This window comes from Panthera leo, chromosome A2, assembly GCF_018350215.1.
Source record: "Panthera leo isolate Ple1 chromosome A2, P.leo_Ple1_pat1.1, whole genome shotgun sequence".
NCBI classification, from domain to species: Eukaryota; Metazoa; Chordata; class Mammalia; order Carnivora; family Felidae; genus Panthera; species Panthera leo.
The window spans coordinates 155,522,689-155,539,878 of record NC_056680.1 but is presented as its reverse complement, the minus strand read 5'-3'; the positions used below and the strand labels follow the sequence as shown (position 1 = coordinate 155,539,878).

Here is a 17,190-nt window from a genome sequence, read left to right as displayed (position 1 = left end):
CATATTCAAAAGGGATCTCAGTTTCCTTTTCTTTCAGTGTCCTTGGTCCTTGGTATCAAGATTTAAGTCTGACTTCATAAGATTAATGAGCAGTGTTCCCTTGCACTCAATTTTCTGGAAATTCTGTGTAGAATTGGAGATATTTCTTCCTTAAAAAATTGATAGAATATACCAGTAAAGCCATTTGAAGCTATAGTTTTCTGTATGGGAGAATTTTATATAATGAATTCAATTATTTTCCATATTTAGGAATACTTAGGAAATGTGTTTCATTTCTTTTGAGTCAGTTATGGTAATTTTTATCTTGCAAACATTTCACTTCAATAGGTTTTCCAATTGATTTCTCATGTGAGGTATCTTAATATTGTTCTCTTCAATTTTAAATGAATTTTCATTATATCATTGTTAGTAGTAGATCAGGAAATCAAGAGTGCTCTTATCACACAGTCTTCGTGTCAGTGTGAATCAATCCAAAATCTTTGGTGTATTATTTGGTGTTAATAGAAACCAATATCTTCAATGTATCTCCCTTTTAACCTAAAAGTGTCCAGTCTAGGGGTTTATTTCAGAAATATCAACATGTATAGACTTATAAAAGTATAGGGATGTTTATACCATCATTTTACACAATAAAATGTAAACAAGAGCAAACAATGATCAATAGAGGGCTAACTAATAAAGAATGGGTCATCCATATAATGGAACACTATGCAGAAAGAAAAAAGTGGTCAGCATGTGTAGATTTGGAGGACTATCTTTTATATATTGTTAACTGATAGAGAAAAGGTTTTAAAATAGATTTTCACAGGATTTTCTATAAAGAATATGCAGATACATACTTATAAATTTTTTCTAATATTATATGGCAATCTAGTTGGGCTTGGCAACATCAGAAATGGGAAGGAAGATTATTCCCAAATTATACCCTTCTGCATCTATTGACCCTCTCAGATTTAACAGGTATACTTCAAATGAAATCCCAAATCCAGATACATGGTTGTAGCTGCCATTTTTTCTGTCTTGCTCTAGCATAAAGCAGACTTACAATTTACATTTGTCAGTTGGTTCAGGTTGTAAATATAACTGCCTACATTGGCTGTCCTTATGCTGTCCCCACTTTGAAGTGCCCAGCTGGCAAACATGGACACACCATAGAAATAAATGTAAGAATCTTGCTTGAATGCATACAGATGCATGTGTGTTCAGAAGAGTGGAAACCTGAGACAGTAGCAGAGAGCGAAGTACAATTTGGAGGCAGAAACTCTCCCCAGTTTTCTGGAAGGTCCTCAGAGTTAGGAGCAGGAGCCTCTCTATGAAATGAGTGAAGGAGGAAACAGGCTTTGTAGGGGATTTCTGGTGAAGTTAAGGCTTTGACTGAGACCAATATGCATGCTTTTAGGATACTGGTGCACATTTTAGATGTCAATTGTAATGTGTCCTATTGGGGGTTAGGGGATGATTTTTTCTCTGAATAGCTAAGAGAATCAGAGAAGAGTCTAGGATATAGGGCAGAAGGGGTAATCTGCTTAGAGTCTGAGATGTCTCTTGAATCCTGGACTTGGGGCCTTTGAGGAGGCAGTTTTGGTATTGAAAGCCTGTGATTGGTGAGATTTCAGGTTTCTTCATTAAGCAAAAAGTTTCAAAAGTTCTGACCCTTAATTGGTCAAAAAAGGGAATAACTAAAAGTTTGTTCTGCTTTCCGCAGTCTGATTGCTTAGGGGCGCCCTGAACATGGGCTAATTAAGAACAGGTACCTCAGTGACTAAGTCCCCTTGGGAAGGAGGGTAGTGGGAGGGAAGGAGAGAGAAAGAGACCCTCAGTTCCCACAATGCTGTTATTTCTGGAGTTTCTGCTCAGCTCCTGTTGAGTAAGTTGCTGTGGCCCTTGTATATGCATCAGCAGTAGCCAGACAAGTTATCCAAGTCCTGGAGAGTCTGAGAAGGGTGGAGAGGCCCCTCCATGGGGGTGAGTATTTTCTCAGGGTTTTCCTCTAGGAAGGAAAGAGTAGGAGAAGATCAGATTGGAGTTCTGGGCTTGGCTACCTGTTAGAACAAAGGAGGCCCAGAGCTTAAAGAGTGGTTGAGGACATCACCGAATCCCCTCTACACAGCAGAGAGCAGATTTATTTCTCCTCTGTTCCAATGTTAAAAACAGTCACTGCTAAGATTCTTCTATATTTTTTCACCCAGTGCCCAATACACAGACATTTTAGCAATGCAGGTCACTGAGCCATCCCCACAATACTGTTCTTAACCTGTTTTCCCATCATTCCAACCTTCAGAGGCTTAGAGGAGGTGGCGTGAGTAAGGGAAGGGAGGAAGGGGAAATGGTAATGTGAGCCATGAAAGCAAATCAAGAAGAGTAGGCTCCACGGGGTATGGCCCGGCTGCTTTAATGAACATCAAGTACTATTTAACCATATAGCACACATCCAAGCAACTATCATGTAGGGAAATTTATCAGCATGACTTTATAGCTCAACAATAATATAGATATAAATATAGATGTAGATACAGATACAGATATAGATAGATATATACACACATGTCCTGCCTTCATACAGTTTATATTCTAGTATCATAGATGAACTGTGAATACATTAAATTAGATTTCCTGTCGTTCTTCCTTGCCTTATGTTTATTCCAGCATGATGAATAGACTAGCATCATAATTGTACTTACTTGTCTTGTATATAATCTGGCATCCACACTCCCCTTGAATGTGAGCTCCATAGGGCAGGAATTTTTGTTTGTTCTATCCACTGCTGAATTTGCTTAATGTTAAAATAAGGAATAAAGTTAGTATACATATCAAATCAGGTAATAAAAAGTGCTACAAAGAATGGTAACAGCAAGCCATTCCTAATTGGTGTAGGGTTACTGGATAGAATTCTCTGAGGAGATGACATTTGAGTAATAGGATGAAAAAAGTGAGAGGTCAAGTTCCAGACAGACATCCTAAGGGCCTACTGCCCTCATATCTATCCTTGTCAGTGCCAGGTGCCACTTTTCCTCCCTCCCAGCACTTTGCAAATCACATGGAGTTAGAGAAGAATGATTCTTCCCTGGGAAACTATCTCAAGTTCTATAGTTCTCATTTATAGATGTTTCTGCTCTGTACAATGGAAGTTTACACTCTGGGGAAAGCAGAGGTGTTGGTCTTAGTCCTCTGCTGCTTTTCTACTGCCCCCACGATAAGTCTAGACAGTACTAGTAAGGATGAGGCACAGGGTTCAATAGTCCATGTTTTGAACATCACCTAGAACACCTTTGTATCATCTGCTACAATTAACATAAGAGGAAATGACACAATCCCAGGCCTGGTGTGGCTGATCAACACAGCTTCATAAGTGGCCAGTTTAACACTCTTATCCTCTGTCCCCTGAAAGAAGGCATATCCAGTGGTGTAAAAAAACAAGAAAGGGTTCTTATCCTCTATAGAGATGAAGGAGTCTTCATCTTCAAGACAGGTGATCTTGAGGTAGATTGGAGGTCACCACATTGAGGTGTGGCCTTGTGCAGAGCATTGCAGTTGGGGCTTTTCACCTGGTCTTCAGGTTGGAGATAGTTTCTCATCCTAACCTGTCTTCCTTCTCTTTGGAGAACAGGACCATGTGGAGCCATGTTACCAGTCTTCAAGCTCTAGGTTTTACAAAAACAGAAACAAGGAGTAAATGATGAACAATCTCTCTAGTGCCACTGAGTTCTGCCTTCTAGGCTTTCCTGGGTCCCAAGAACTACACCACATTCTTTTTGCCATATTCTTTTTCTTCTACTCAGCAACGTTAATGGGAAACACAGTCATCATCATGATTGTCTGTGTGGATAAACGTCTGTGGTCCCCTATGTATTTCTTCCTTGGTCATCTCTCTGCCTTGGAGATATTGGTTACAACTATTATCATGCCTGTGATGCTTTGGGGATTGCTGCTCCCTGGGATACAGACAATATCTCTGGCTGCATGTGTCACCCAGCTCTTCCTGTACCTTGCTGTGGGGACCACAGAGTTCGCATTACTGGGAGCGATGGCTGTGGATCGTTACGTGGCTGTCTGTAACCCTTTGAGGTACAACATCATTATGAACAGCCACACCTGCATCTGGGTGGTCATTGTGTCATGGGTGTTTGGGTTCCTTTCTGAAATATGGCCAGTCTATGCCACATTTCAGTTTACTTTCTGCAAGTCAAATCTGTTAGACCATTTTTTCTGTGACCGAGGGCAACTGCTCAAACTATCCTGTGGTGACACTCTTTTCACAGAGTTCGTTCTCTTCTTAATGGCTGTTGTCATTATCATTGGTTCGCTGGCCCCAACAATTGTCTCCTACACCTACATCATCTCTACCATCCTCAAGATCCCCACAGCCTCGGGCCGGAGGAAAGCCTTCTCTACCTGTGCCTCTCACTTCATCTTTGTTGTGATTGGCTACGGAAGCTGCTTGTTCCTGTTTGTAAAACCTAAGCAAACACAGGCTGCTGAGTACAACAAGATAGTTTCCCTGTTTATTTCTGTGGTAACCCCTTTCCTGAACCCTTTCATCTTCACCCTGAGGAATGACAAAGTCAAAGAGGCCCTTCGGGATGGTATGAAACGCTGCTGTCGACTGGTCAAGGATTGATTCTTCTATGTCAATTTTGTGTGGAAACACAGTAATCATTGGGGATTATTAAGTAACCTAGAAAACCCTAATTCCTCTCTTATCATTATCATCCTTTCAGAAGCAAATGGTATGTACAGTTTCCAGTCAGGCCATGGAAGAAGACAAAGAAGATGAAAATGAAACCCATCTGTGCTCACTAGAATCTCATTCATCAGTTCCTGCTGCTTCCACTATTGAACTATGGAAGCATATCTTTGGGAAGTGGGAGGAAGTAGAGAAAAGAAACACATATATTTTTGTAGCAGTCTATAGCTCAGTTAATTCGCTTATAATCCCTTTCTCAAAATGTGTATCCTGATGGAGGAAGGATATGGGAGAAGGCTAAGGGTGCAGGTCTGGAATAATTAGAGTACCAAGGAAGAGAAGCTCACTTTTGTTGTTGCTGTCACCATTGTTATCTGTTGTAGACTTTTTCTATATTTTGTCCAATTTCTTGACAAGATCGCCACATATATTTTAAATATTGTGTTTCTCTCTTACTCTTGTGGTTTATTATGCGGTTTATTCTTGTTCCATTCTACTGCAAAGTAAATAAAATGTTATATACATTTTTTTTTGCCACAGAAGCAACCTAGATTGGTGAGATGGGGATTGGAATACTTTTTTTTTTTTCAGTAAATCTTTGTGAAGTAAATATATGAAATATTTTGGGATGTTTGGGAATTAAGACAAATAAGAATTAAATGACTAATTCTACAGAGAATTAGCATTCTACAGCTGCTTAAATCAACTATTTCTAGTGAGACTGCTCCCAGACCCAGACTTCAGGCTTCATGATGCCTTATTTCTTTGTCTCCCAAATCCATGTGTATTAGTATCTTTCCATAGATCTTCTCTGTGGGGAGCATCAAAGGAATGAGAAGCTACCCTCTTAACTCACAGTTCTTCAGGAATTCCAGGGCATGGCTATTTAGCAATGCAGTTGTAGGATATTCATAATGTTTGAGGAAGGGATTTGATGGAAGGTGTTGATTAAATGATAACACTCAGCACCTCCTGCCAGCCCTGAACTGGGTGGATATATTGAGCCACCCAGCAGTGGATGATGGTGTTCCATAGGTTTGCAAAGAGTGCTGTGTGGGGATGCCTTCCATTTGATGAGGACAAGGAAGACCACCACATATGACCTAGCTGATTTCACCTCATATGAGCACTAGATGAGGTGTTGAGTGGGGCCTTAATCCAACCCATGTTCTGCTAGCCAACCAGTGGGTTGTCATGGGACTTCATTGGCTAGAGAAAGGGCTGAAGGTTGTCACAAAGGTATTCACCCACATCCACATTCATTTTCTGAGGTCTGTCATTTTTTTCTCCTTCAGTAATGCAGAAAGGATGCCTTTTCTAATTTGTACAAAGGCTTTTCATAGCGCAAGAATAGGAACTTTTACATATTTTTGGTGGGAATATAAAATATTTTGGTCCAAGTAATTAGACAGTAGGAAACTTAGTAAACATATGCTGTACATATATAATATTGCCTATTCTCAAATCTGTTGATTGTTTTTTCAGCTTTATTGAGTCTACTGATGAGCTTATGAAAGGAGTTCTTTTCCCCTCATGCAGTATTTTTTAGTTTATAATATCTTCCTTTGATTCTTTCTTACAGTTTTTATTTCTCTACTGAAAACCCTTCTTGTTTACGCATGTTGGTCACCTTTTCCACTATATCATTTTACATATTAATCCTAGTTACATTACTTTTACGGAAGTCAATATTTACTAGTATAATATTTTATTTATTTATTTACTTGGATTATAGTACTCTTTATTTTTAAATTGAAGTGCAATTAACATACAACGTTACACTAGTTACAGATGTATGGTGTATTGTTTCAACTATTCTATACATTACTCAGTGTTTACCACAATAAGTGTAGTCAGCATACAACATTGCTACAATATGATTGACTATTCCCTATGCTGTGCTTTTCATCTTGGTGCTTACTTCATAACTGAAAGTTTGTACTTTTTAATCCTGTTTATCTATTTCACCCATCTCCCAACCCGCCTCCTCTGGCAAATACCAATTTGTTCTGTACTGAGTTTTTTTGGCTTGTTTGTTTTGTTTTGTTCATTTGTTATGTTTTTTTAAGACTCCACATATAAGTAAAATCATATGGTATTTGTCCTTCAATGTCTGACTTACTTCACTTAGTATATATTACTTTCTAGGTCCGTCAATACTGTCTCAAATGGCAAGAGCTTATTTTTTAATGAATGAGTACCATTCCATTTTACACACACACACACACACACACACACACACACACACACATATACATTTATCCATTCAATTATTAGTAGACATTTAGGTTGCTTTCATATCTTGGCTATTGTAAATAATGATGTAATAAACATAAGAGTGCATGTATCTTTTCTAATTAGTGTTTTCATTTTCTTCGGGTAAATATCCAGTAGTAGAATTACTGTATCATATGGTATTTCTATTTTTTTTTTTTTTGAGAAAACTCCATACTGTTTTCTACAGGGGGTGCACCAATTTACATCGCCGCCGATTGTGCACAAGGATTTCTTTTTCTTCACATCTTTGCCAACACTTGTTATTTCTTGTATTTTTTAACTTTAGCCATTTTGACAGGCATGAGGTGATATCTCATTGTAGTTTTGATTTGCATTTCCCTGATGATGAATGATATGGAGCATCATTTCATGTGTCTATTTGCTATCTGTAAGTCTTCTTTGGAAAAATGTCTATTCAGGATCTTTCCCTATTTTTAAACTGGATTATTTGTGGGTGGTTTTTTTTTTTGCTGTTCAGTTGTATTGTTTTTAAATAATAATTTAATAATAATTTTAATTTTAGATCATAATTCTTATCAATATATCATTTGCAACTATCTTCTCTCATTCAGTGGGTTGCCTTTACATTTTCTTGGTGGTTTTCTTCACTGTGCAAAAGCTTTCTTATTTATTTATTTATTTATTTATTTATTTATTTATTTATATTTTTTAATTAATTTTTTAATTTAAAAAATTATTTATATTTTAATTTACATCCAAGTTAGTTAGCATATAGTGTAACCATGATTTCAGGAGTAGATTCCTTAATGCCTCTTACCCATTTAGCCCATCCCCCCTCCCTCAACCCCTCCAGCAACTCTCTGTTTGTTCTCTATATTTAAGAGTCTTTTATGTTTTGTATCCCTCCCTGTTTTTATATTATTTTTGCTTCGCTTACCTTATGTTCATCTGTTTTGTATCTTAAAGTCCTCATATGAGTGAAGTCATATGATATTTGTCTTTAAAGGCTTTTTATTTTGATATCTTTGATTATTTTCATTTTAAAGTTTAAAACTTTTAAAAGTTCATTTTTTTTGATGATGCTCTATGACTTGCCATGTACATCTTAATTTAGAATTCACTTCACATGTATACTAACAATGCCAGTTAGCTAGGGAAACATTACTCCTATGTAGCTCTCTCCCCTTCTTTTCTTACTGTTCTTACAGTGTCTATATAGTTGCAAGCTTAGCAATACATTGTTACAATTATTACTTTATATTTTTTTATTTAAAACCTTTTTTACTTTATATATTTTTTAAAGAACATGGAAGAAGAAAGAAGAGCAAGTATATATTTATAGCATTTGTTGTATTATCCTCATTTACCTTTTCTGGTACTGTTAACTTTTTCCTCAGATTCAAGGTGCCATTTGGTGTCATTTTCTTTCTCCAGATCAGCTCTGCCTCTATCCACCTCCTTTGTGCTATTATTGGCAAAAGTATTGCATTTGTTTATGTTATCCATTCAACAATACAACTATTTACTTATTTTTTAATACAATTGCTTTTTAAATTAGTTAATAGTCAGAGAAAGACAGATATCATATTTTTCACTCCTATGTGGAACTTGAGAAACTTAATAGAAGACCATGGGAGAAGGGAAGGGGGAAAATAGTTACAGAGAGAGAGGGAGGCAAACCATAAGAGACTCTTAAAGACAGAGAACAAACTGAGGGTTGATGGGGGGGCGGTAGGGGAAGATGGATGGTGGGCATTGAGGAGGGCACTTGTTGGGATGAGCACTGGGTGTTGTATGTAAGTGATGAATCACTGGAACCTACCCCCCAAACCAACAGCACACTCTATATACTGTATGTTAGCCAACTTGACAATAAATTATATTAAAATAAATCAGTTAATAGAAGGCAGGGGAAGAAATATACATTTATACTGTCTTACATCATTACAGAATTACCCTTACCAGTGCTGTTTCTTTGCATGTATATGGATTCTAATTACTTCCTGGGGTCATTTGCTTTTAGTTGGAAGAGATTTCTTCAGTATTTCTTATAAGAGGGGTCTGTTTTAGTTTATCTGGCAATGTCTCTTTTTGACTTTCATTTTTGAAAGATAGTTTTTCTGGATATAAGATTCTTGGTTGACTATTCATTTATTTATTTATTTTTATTTAAGTATGGCTTGCACACAATGTTATATTAATTTCAGGTGTACAACATAGTTATTGACCATACTTTCTTCTTTCAGCACTCTGACTATATCATCCCATTGCCTTCTGGTCTTAAATGTTTCAATGAGAAGTCAAGCATTTAACCTTATTGGGGTCCTCTTTTCCCTGAGATGTCTTTCTTTTACTGGTTTGAATTTTTTTCTATGCCTTTTAGAAAATGCACTATTGTGTTTTAGTTTGTGGATTTCATTGAATTTATTTTACTTGGATTTCATTGAACCTTTGTGGATGTGTATATTAATGGTATTAAAATTTAGAAAATAACTATCATTTCCTTAAATATTTTTTACTATCCTTTGTGTCTCTTCTATGCTTCTAGTGCTCCCATTGCATATATGTTGGTGACCTTAATGGAGTCCCATATTTCTCTGAGGCTCTGTTCCTTTTTTCTTCATTATTTTTTTCTTTCTGTTCTTTTTGTTGCATAATTCCTATTTATTTGTCTTCAATTTATTAATTTATTTTTCTATCAGTTAAAAATCTACTATTGAGCTCTTCTACTGAATTTTGAGAGAGAGAGAGAAAGAGAGTGAGAGCACAGGGGAGGGCAGAGAGAGACAGAGAGGGAGAGGGAGAAGCCTCAGCAGGCTCCACACTGTCAGCACAGAGCCTGACGTGGGGCTTGTTCTCACAAACCATGAAATTGTGACCTGACGCTTAACCAGCTGAGCCACTTAAGCGCCCCATCTTCTCTTCCACTGAATTTTTAATTTCACTTATGCTTTTCAAGTCTTGAATTTCCACTTGATTTTCTTTTTTAATTTTGATCTCTTTGTAGAATATCTATGTGGAGAAGCTTTAGCAACATATCTTCCTTTTCTTCCTTAAGCATTTTTTCCCTTTGGTTGTTTGAACATATTTTTATGGCTACTTTCGTATTTATAATGGCTACTTTGAAGTCTTTTGACTATAAAATGTGATATCTGGGCCCTCAACAAGCAGCTTCTGTTGTGTGCCTTTTGTATTGTGTATATGTCGTACTTTGTTTCTTTGCATGTCTTGTAATTTTTCATTGAAAACTAGACATTTTAGATATTATATGAAAACACTCTGGATGCTGGTATCCCACCTCAGGGGCTTGTTGATACAGTTTACTTGTTGATTTGTTTAGTATCCTGGCTGGACTACTTTAGTCCATTTCTCTGGCAGTGTTTACACTCTGGGGTCACTCCTTAGAGGCCACAGTCTTCACCATATGCACAATTTCCCTAATGTAACAGTGGTTTTAACAGGACTCTCTTTGACTGTCTCTTTCCCTTATCACACCTAGTTGTTAGGCTGTACTGATTGCTGGCTAATTCTTCTACTGTTTTTGACAATGTCCTGAGGCATAAATTGCTCCATAGTTGGATTCAACTAACTTAAGATTCCTTTACAGAGGTAATTTTTGAGGTCAGAGTTTGACATTTATTCTGACCCCAGGGAGGCATTTCTTAGCTGTCTCTTTCTCTGTTTCTGTTAAACTAGCTGCTCTATACTTTTCTTTGTACCCCTTTATGAAGTTACCACACTCCTCCTTTGCTCACCACCAAAACTTTTATTGTTTTTGAAAGTACTCTAAAGCTTGAACTTCCCCACACTGTTTCACATAGTCAGTTCCTTCAGAGCTGGCTGTCCCCTGGGAAAAATATCTGGGACATGACTCTGTAGCTGGGATTGAGGACAGTGGTGCAGTTTTTTCCAAGTGACACCCCTGCTTCAGTTTCAGGGTGATGGGGCAGTAGCAATTGTTTTTGAACTTCTTGGCTTGCCTTTCTGCAAGGGAGGGTGATTGAGGCCCTCATATTCTCAATGTGCTGTTCCTGAGGTAGAACCTCTGCTCTATGAATGAAGACTGAGCAGGAGCAGGAAGTCCCAAACCTGTTGTCTGCATTCTCCTGGCAATTAGCTTTTGCAACATGTAGTTGTGAGGGAGGAAGAGGAAGAAATGCAGACCCCTGCCCCTTTTGGGAAGATACTGTAGCCCTTGGCTTGGAGCTGGGGCTAAGGGAGCCCACTGTTCTTGGCTATATCTGCCTGAAGTGGACTTTCCTTCCCATACTGAATTAGGAAGGGGGAGGAAGGTGTTGGGTCATGTTTAAAGTGCCACAGACTCTTGCTGTTCTTGGCATATTCTCTTGAATTAATGTTTCTTCATTTGCTATATGCCTTTAGTACAATTTCCAGAGACTTCAAATATTTTTAAATAGTTGTTTTAAAGTCTCTCACTGATAGTTCCAATATCTGGATCTGCTCTGAGTTTAGTTACATTACTTTTTCTACTAAAACTGGGTTGTTTTTCATGTGTGTGTATGTGTGTGTGTGTATGTCTCATATGTTTTAAAATTAAATTCTTGGGGCGCCTAGGTGGCTCAGTTGGTTAAGCGTCTGACTTCAGCTCGGGTCATGATCTTGTGGTTGGTGAGCTCAAGCCCTGCATCAGTCTCTGTGCTGACTGCTTCAGATTCTGTGTCTTCCTGTTTCTCATCCCCTCTCCTGCTTGCGCTCTGTCTCTCTTTCTCTTTCTTTCAAAAATAAGGAAAGATTTTTTTTAAAGTTAAAAAAAATTAAATTAAATTCTGTACACTATCTGTAGAACAGTTGAGTCTGAGGTAAATAGTATTTGTGCCTCGAAATAGGCAGACCTCTTCTTGGGTTCAGTTGTAAGTTTGAGGAGTTCAGTTAATATGATGAGGAAGTCGAGCTGGATTGGGGGTATTTTGTTGCCTTTAGTGAACCAGATGCTTCAAATTCCTTTAGTGGTAGGCTGCTGTGCCTTGGTCTTAAAGTATCTAGACTGGGTATATGCATTATTGGATTTAACAGAAAACAATAATCACCTTGATACTTTATAGTTGTGAAATGTTTTTAAATCTTCCAACTGTTTTTGACACTGTCGACCTTTCCTTGCTCTACCCATAGATATGTTTGTATGAGGGATAATCCCCTATCTTGTGGCCATTGTTCTCAGTATGCTCAGATAGTCTACTCTTGGTGAAACATTTTTTTCACTGCCCTTTCTCCCAAACTTATTTTCTATTAATCTCAAGGCCACAAATGTACATGGTTTAAGATACAGTTTTAACCAAATCACTCATGTATACAAATGATCTATTTCCCTAGACTTCCAGCATTTCTTCCATAGGATTAGCACTAAGCACCATTCTTTGAAAATTGACCAGGTTCTAAATCTATTTTCTCTTCTTCACCACTAAATAAAGACTTTTCTAGAATTCTCTTTTTTAAAAACTTTTAGTTTTACCTTCTATTCATTTTTTGAGAATAGGATGTTAACAACTGTACTGAAGACAACAAAAACTGTTCTAATTTTATAAAGAGTAATCCAGGTTCTAACATTACACACACAAACATTACATAATTTATCTATAACTCCCTTGAAATTTGCTTGTTGTTGGAATTTTCTCTAGTTACTTGAGACAATTCCATTCTTATATGAGATCTGTCTCTCACTAGATCAAAAAAAGTATGTCTTTTCTGAGGTGATTTTTTTGGAAGTTGTTGTGGAAATGGGATTGTTGGCATCCCCTACTCAGCATGTCCTCTACCAACTCACTGCATCAATCCCCCAGCTACTGTGAGGGTTGGCTTCAGCCAACGGCTCCTTCTTCAGACAACTGCCCTTGACTGGACAGGAGCCCCCTCATGCAGAACGTTTATAACCCACCCTTCTCCAGAGAAAGACTGACTGACTGAGAGAGACAGAAAACCATTCCATTTGTCTCAACATGCGACCAACTCTATGGAACAATTATTTTGTCAAAAGTCCTATGGGACCAGGCTAAACTAGTCCTCAGTTGAGACCACATCTTTGAGTAGCTTTCTTTCCTTGTCCTATTCTGCTTCCCTCACTCTTCCTTTCCAGAGAGCACTCCCACCATAAATCACTTCCTCAGAAATCCTTGTCTTAGGCCATTTCTAAGTAACCCAATCTAAAACAGTTGGTATTAGAAGTGGTCTTAAAAGCAGACACAGATGAGGAGACTCTGGAGGTGGATCACTTGTTGGTCAGATGTCAATTACTGACAGCTTGGATAGACCCTGGAATGATTATAAGGATATATCAAATGCAACTGTTAAGATTTTTTACTCTGGTAGACTAGTATCTGAGAGGTTCAAGGAAAATAGTAACTGTAAGGAAAATGGAATTTGGTAGATATTGTGAAGTGCCATTATTGAGGAAAGAAAATGGCAGGCTCCACTCTATTTAAAGCTAAGTGTGAGACTTCCAGGGCCCTCTTTGGCAACATTAAAGACACTCATTCTGTATAGTCAGAGGACTGACAGAGTGAAAAACAGACACAGAATTTAATTATAAAAGTAATTTAATTTCAAAGAAGGCTCATTCAACCTTGCCAATTCTCCTTGTTCCAAAGACAGGGCCCTGATAGGAAATGAGTGGGACTCTCAGTCTCAGTATGATGATTTCTGGGTAGATACAAATGAGAGCTTTGAACCCCCCAGATTCCTCTAAACTCTCTTGATCTGCAGTAATGACGCATTCCCCTTTTGGAAGACATGCCCCTTCCTTTCCTTTAGGACTAAAAGAAGTCAGATAAGGCACAGGCCTTATAAGACAATGCCATCTTCCTCAGGATCTTCATCCATCTCTTCTCCTTCTACCAGATTCATAAATTAAGTTTAATCTCCACATAAACTAGGGAAGAGCTAAATCTGCCAGCAGAAGAGAGATACACATCAAAGTTTCTGCAAGAACTGACTAACATGCACTAGCAGGCACTGGAAGAGCCTGCCCAGGAGTGAGTTTAGAGGGTGGGGGATCAAAGGATTGTTGGAACTTAAAACTGAATAAGAGAGAGTCTGTTGATATGGAGCCACTCCCCCATCATGCAGGATTAAAACCTTGGCAAGGGTCCTGGGGATAAGGTCTAATGTATGCAATTTTCTGACTCATAGAATTTTGAAAAAGGTGAGAGCCTTCATTAAATTAAGTAAAAATGCCAAAAATTGCCTTGGAAGACTTGGAAGGAAGGAATAAAAAGGCTTAGAAAAGTAGAAATGTATAATGGGGCTATTATATAAGACTGAGAAACCCATCAGTTTGCCATGTTGCTTGGGAGGGAGGACCAAGAAGGTGATAAAAATGTATGGTTAGGGAAGACATCAGCTGAGGCTGTTGTTAGGAGATATTGTTACAGAACTGGGCTTCCTAATGGCAAGAGCATACAGGTGACCAGAATAACAGAGGCCACATGGCAACACTTAACTGTCAGATGCAAAGTGCACATACTTTCTCTATTAGACAGCAAGGTCAAAATGGCAAACAGGAGGAGCCAGAACTGCATCTTTGGATATAGAAAATAGAACATGGTGTTCATGGGGCAAGATATATGGGCAACCAACAAGAGTATTGCTTAGTGTACACAATGAAAGAAAGAATGAATGAGAAGGCTCAGATCAGCTACTCCAATGGAGTCATGATCCCTTTGCGCAATCTCTAGATTTGAACCATCTCTCAGCTCAAGTATCATCAAATAAAAGAGTGTGAAGCACCAGAAGTAGGACCCTATAATACCAGAACAAGTATATTCAACGTGATTTCTCCAGACTTGCCCCTAAAGCCCACAACCATTTACTTGGATAACCATCACTAGAGAAAGGGGGAATACTCAGATATTTTAAGAGCTGTGGGATATAGTAGGAATTGAAGCTTATATTCAGGGATGTGAGGCAACAGCCATGCTCCCTTACTAGAGAAACATGTGGGAGCCAGGTAATTAATGGAGTTTGGATCCAAATATCTCATAGTAGTTTCACTGGATTCATCTATTTTTAACTCTTTTTCTCCCTGTTTTCTTCTCCATTTTCCCTCTTTCTCTCTTCTCCTTTCCTCTCCTCTTCTACCCCTCTAAATTCCAATCTCTCTCTGTCCCTCCATCCCCCCCTCACTCTCCCTCCTTTATAAACACAAACTGCAAATATTCATTCTGCATCAGGCCCTATGCTAAGTACTGAGAATTCAAAGATGAGATCCAGACTCTTCCATCAAAGAGCACACAGTGCAAGGAGGGAGAGTCGCAAGTCACAGAATAGCACATTGTGATAGGATCCCTCTCAGAATCATGCATAGGGGTGTGTGTCAGCATAGAGGGGGAGCCTCCAACTCAGCTAGGAAGGAGTAAAGTAAGGAAATTATTCTCAAAATCAATCGTGTTTCACTTCATGTTTGAAAGAAAAGTGAGCATTATCAGGCAGAAAATGGGAAATCCCCTGTGTTCTTATGCTCATTTTCAACTGGACCTGACTTCCTTCAAGGTTAATCTCTTGGCATGTATTCCTAGTCATGTTAAATAGACGTTTCAGAGAAGACACAGCTGGTGTTCAGTCAACCATAAGAACATTCAGAAAGCCATCTTGTAAGCAGGCACTTCCCCCCAGGAGTTTGGATTCTAGAAAAAAACTGGCTTTTGCCAGATTATATTATTTCTCTCTCACAGATGAGCTACCTTCCTGGAGCAACCTGGAATACTCCAAGATGTAAGTAGAAAACTGTTCCAGTTAGAGAAGCTATACATGCAGAAGAGAAGCTTCCCCAGGAGCCCAGATTCTTTCTCTGAACTCTCTCTTGCCTTTGGAAGATGATTAATAGAGAAACATGAAATTTACAACCAGGCTTAGGCTCAAGGCTCTGCTCTACTGTTTCTGAGTTTTGTGACCCCAAGTCAGATATCCAACCTCCCTAAGAATTACAGGGTCAACCTCTAAGGAAGTTGCAGAGAATTAAAAATATGATATTTAAAGGAGCAGGTCCTCAACCAATGCCAAAGGTGGAACAGCTGTCTGAAGTTATCTACACTTTTCTTTTTACATAAATCATTGTCTAAATTCACATAATCAGTGCCCATGCTAGAAATTAAACTTGGATCTGCTAAATTAAAAGGAAGATGGTGGACTTAAGAGCCAAAGGTCCAAGAGAGAGTATGTACTGAATGGGCAGGTTCATGGTAACAAACACTGCAAATTGCTTAGGTCACTTAGGAATCAGTGGAAATCAGGAAAGATTCACGGTCGAATCCTAGAAAGAATTTGCCAGGGAGCAGAAATGTAGGTAAAATATGAAAGAAAAAATAAACGGCTGAATGTTGGTAGATTAAGGGGTCTGTAAATTAATCTATAGGCAGGACTCCACACTCAAAGTAGGCTAAGACCTCTCTCAGAGAGCAGACCAGATGTGATGGGCTCAGGACACTGGGGAGGCTGGAGTCCACAGCACAGTGATGACATCTACCTGACAAGCCTAGTGATGGTCATTCTGTTCTTTTTAAGGGAGAGATCTGTTTCTTTATAAGAGGAATACCTTGAGGGCCAAGCCACATTAAGGAAAAAGGGGACTAGACCAAAATGATATGTGGTGATCTGGGGAATCTTAAGAGAGGGAGGTGCTGATGAAGCGATGACTCTAGAATATTGTATGTGACAGAGGAAGGAGAGGGTAAGCTGTCTGGTAGACCTCGCTGAACTAGGAGGCAAATTATCCAAGTAAGTGCGTTGAAAGAAGTCGGTGTGCACAAGCAAGGTGTTAGAAATTTCGGGAGATTAAAAAACAAAAAAGAATTAGGAAAAGGTTGATCACATTTAGTGATATGATAAATTGGCCAATCTCTTACTTACATGTGGGTTATAATGGTGATTCTTTCCCCTTGCGTTAAAAGTATAATGCATTGATGTAATTTTGAATAGGAAATTGGAGAGATGAAGGAGGAGACTATATGGTAAATAGATATCAAAATAAGGTCATAAACATGTAAAAGGAAAGACACAAGTAGCAGGGGACTTGACTGGATACAGAGGAAAGTACTCATTGTTTGAAAGGATGGCTCCATGTAGAAGCCAAGAGAAGATACATGGAGGCAGAGGTTGGGCCGGTGCAGTGGGGGAGGCAAAATCCTGGGACAACTAGATCAGTTGGCTGACAATTGGATAGAAAACCTGGGGTCCAATAGGAAAGGATAAAGATTGTCTCTAAATATCAGAGATACAGCAAAACTGCTTAAGAGTGAAATTAACTTTTAGCAACAATT

The 17,190-nt window shown here is 38.5% G+C and overlaps 1 protein-coding gene and 1 long non-coding RNA gene across 2 annotated transcripts; one reads left to right on the top strand and one right to left on the bottom strand.

The window, feature by feature from the left end:
• Positions 1-3,178: 3,178 nt before the first annotated feature.
• On the bottom strand, positions 3,179-8,380 carry LOC122213572. Its single transcript, XR_006199590.1, has 3 exons — positions 8,290-8,380; positions 5,032-5,180; positions 3,179-3,641 (listed from the first exon to the last, which is right to left on the bottom strand). It is a non-coding gene; the product is annotated as an uncharacterized LOC122213572 (long non-coding RNA).
• Positions 3,674-4,618, top strand: LOC122213571 (olfactory receptor 9A4-like). The gene has a single exon (XM_042927649.1). The coding sequence runs from the start codon at positions 3,674-3,676 to the stop codon at positions 4,616-4,618; it is 945 nt and encodes a 314-aa protein (XP_042783583.1).
• Positions 8,381-17,190: the final 8,810 nt, after the last annotated feature.

What these genes read in the sequence shown, in the direction of transcription:
- LOC122213571 (XM_042927649.1), top strand. Translation starts at nt 3,674, where the DNA reads ATGATGAACAATCTCTCTAGTGCCACTGAGTTCTGCCTTCTAGGCTTT.